This window comes from Geospiza fortis, unplaced genomic scaffold (genome assembly GCF_000277835.1).
Source record: "Geospiza fortis unplaced genomic scaffold, GeoFor_1.0 scaffold289, whole genome shotgun sequence".
NCBI classification, from domain to species: Eukaryota; Metazoa; Chordata; class Aves; order Passeriformes; family Thraupidae; genus Geospiza; species Geospiza fortis.
In genome coordinates this window covers 62,934-64,654 of record NW_005054478.1, presented here as the reverse complement: position 1 = coordinate 64,654, position 1,721 = coordinate 62,934, and the positions used below count along the sequence as shown (strand labels likewise).

Sequence of the window (1,721 nt, the reverse complement as noted above, 5' to 3'; positions counted from 1 at the left end):
GCTGGGCCCCCCTGCCTGCCCTGCACTGCTGCCCAGCCCCAGGCCTGTGCAACAAGCACCCCCAGGGCACAGCCCCGGCTCCGTGTCCCGCGGGATCCCTGTGGGAACAGGCTATGGTAGCACTGCAGAGTTTGGTGATGGAGGGGCAGGAAGCAGAGGAGCCAGCAGTGCCAGCATTCTGTGTCCTGGGTGAAGCACGTTCCTGCTTTTTGAGGCAGACGGTGCTGCCCCTTCCCCTGCATGTTCCCTCCCCTTCATCTCGCTGAACACTTCCAGAATGGTGTCTCAGCAGGATGATGAGCACAGACCAGAACGAGCCTCTGCCCTGCTCAGCACCAGCAGCTCCAGGGTGGCCATGCTGGTGACAGCAAGTCCTTTGCTCAGTGGGCATGGAAAGGCTGAGCCAGGGGCAGTGGGATGTCAGGAGTTCTTTGGCCACTGGAGGAGGGACATGAGTACCTGCCAATGGAAGATGAAATGAGCAGAGAGACCACAGAGCCTTTAAGTGGTGTTATTCACTACAAAAAACAGTCCTGCTCCTCTGCAGGAGGGGGGGAACAGCAGAGCCCCAAGTCCTTGGGGGAAAACGTCCCTTGGGAGACGTCACTGGGTGGAACAGAGAGCTGGCAGTCCCTCAAAGGGGCACATCCACCCAGGTCCATCCTGGCTGCCGTGGGCAGCGCCAGGCCCTCACTTGTGCTTGGCAGGGAGGAACTCCCTGCGTCCCTTGTCACGGGCCCCGAAGTAGCGCACCCTGTGGATGGCCTGCAGCTGCTCCTCGATGGTGGCCCGGATGTCCACCTCGTCGGGGATGTGCACGTAGCGGATGTTCCTGCCGGTCACAAAGAGCTCGTCCAGGCGGGACACAGCGCCCTGCCTGTCCGTGAAGGTCACCTCGGCCAGGCGCACGTTCATGAAGGCGTCCACGCTGGTGACGCGCCCCGCGGCCGCGCTCTCGTCGCGCAGCTCCACGGTGGTGACACGGCCACGCAGGCCCTGCAGCAGGATCACCAGGCTGTTCTCGGCGATGGTGCGCTCCTTCACCGAGTGGCTCACCTCCATGGCGGCTGCGGCGGGACAGGGGCTGGGGACACCTGCTTGCTGTGCCTCACAGGGAGCAGTCCCTTCCCATGGGCCAAGCCCTGCACACACACCTGAATATGGACCAAATCCTGCACACTGACCTGAACATGGATCTGCCTCTGCACACACACCTGCACATGGACCAACCCCTGCACATGGATCAATTCCTGCACACACACCTGCCCATAGACCAGCCCTTGCACACACACCTGAACATGGACCTGAACATGGACCTGAACATGGACCAACCCCTGTATGTCCACCTGCACACACACCTGTAAATGGACTAACTCCTGCTCACGGACCAACCCCTGAATACACACCTGAACATGAACTAAATCCTGCATATGGACCAACCCCCTCACACACACCTCAACACGGACCAGCCCCTGCACACACACCTGCCCAAGGACCAAATCCTGCTCACAGACCAACCCCTGCACACACACCTGTACAGGGACTAACTCCTGAACACACACCTGCCCACTGTACCAGCCCTCAATCGCTCACCTGCACGCACACACATCGCCCCTCGCACTCTCACCTGCATACGCATCACCGCTCACTCTCACCTGCTCTCACACCGCCCCTCGCCCCAGTCACTCCCATTCTCCTCGCCCACCCCCCTGGCACACGTT

The 1,721-nt window shown here is 61.1% G+C and overlaps 1 protein-coding gene across 2 annotated transcripts; it reads right to left on the bottom strand.

Annotated features, from left to right (window-relative positions):
- Window positions 1-495: 495 nt before the first annotated feature.
- Window positions 496-1,675, bottom strand: LSM10 (LSM10, U7 small nuclear RNA associated). 2 transcript variants are annotated; one of them, XM_031063027.1, is made up of 2 exons: window positions 1,045-1,675; window positions 496-1,011 (listed from the first exon to the last, which is right to left on the bottom strand). In XM_031063027.1, the coding sequence occupies exons 1-2, from the start codon at window positions 1,060-1,062 to the stop codon at window positions 691-693; spliced, it is 339 nt and encodes a 112-aa protein (XP_030918887.1). In that variant the 5' UTR covers window positions 1,063-1,675; the 3' UTR covers window positions 496-690. The 2 variants fall into 2 exon arrangements, with proteins under 2 accessions (XP_030918887.1, XP_005428341.1); XM_005428284.2 differs by having other exon boundaries at window positions 496-1,226; window positions 1,275-1,369.
- Between the last annotated feature and the right edge of the window lie 46 nt (window positions 1,676-1,721).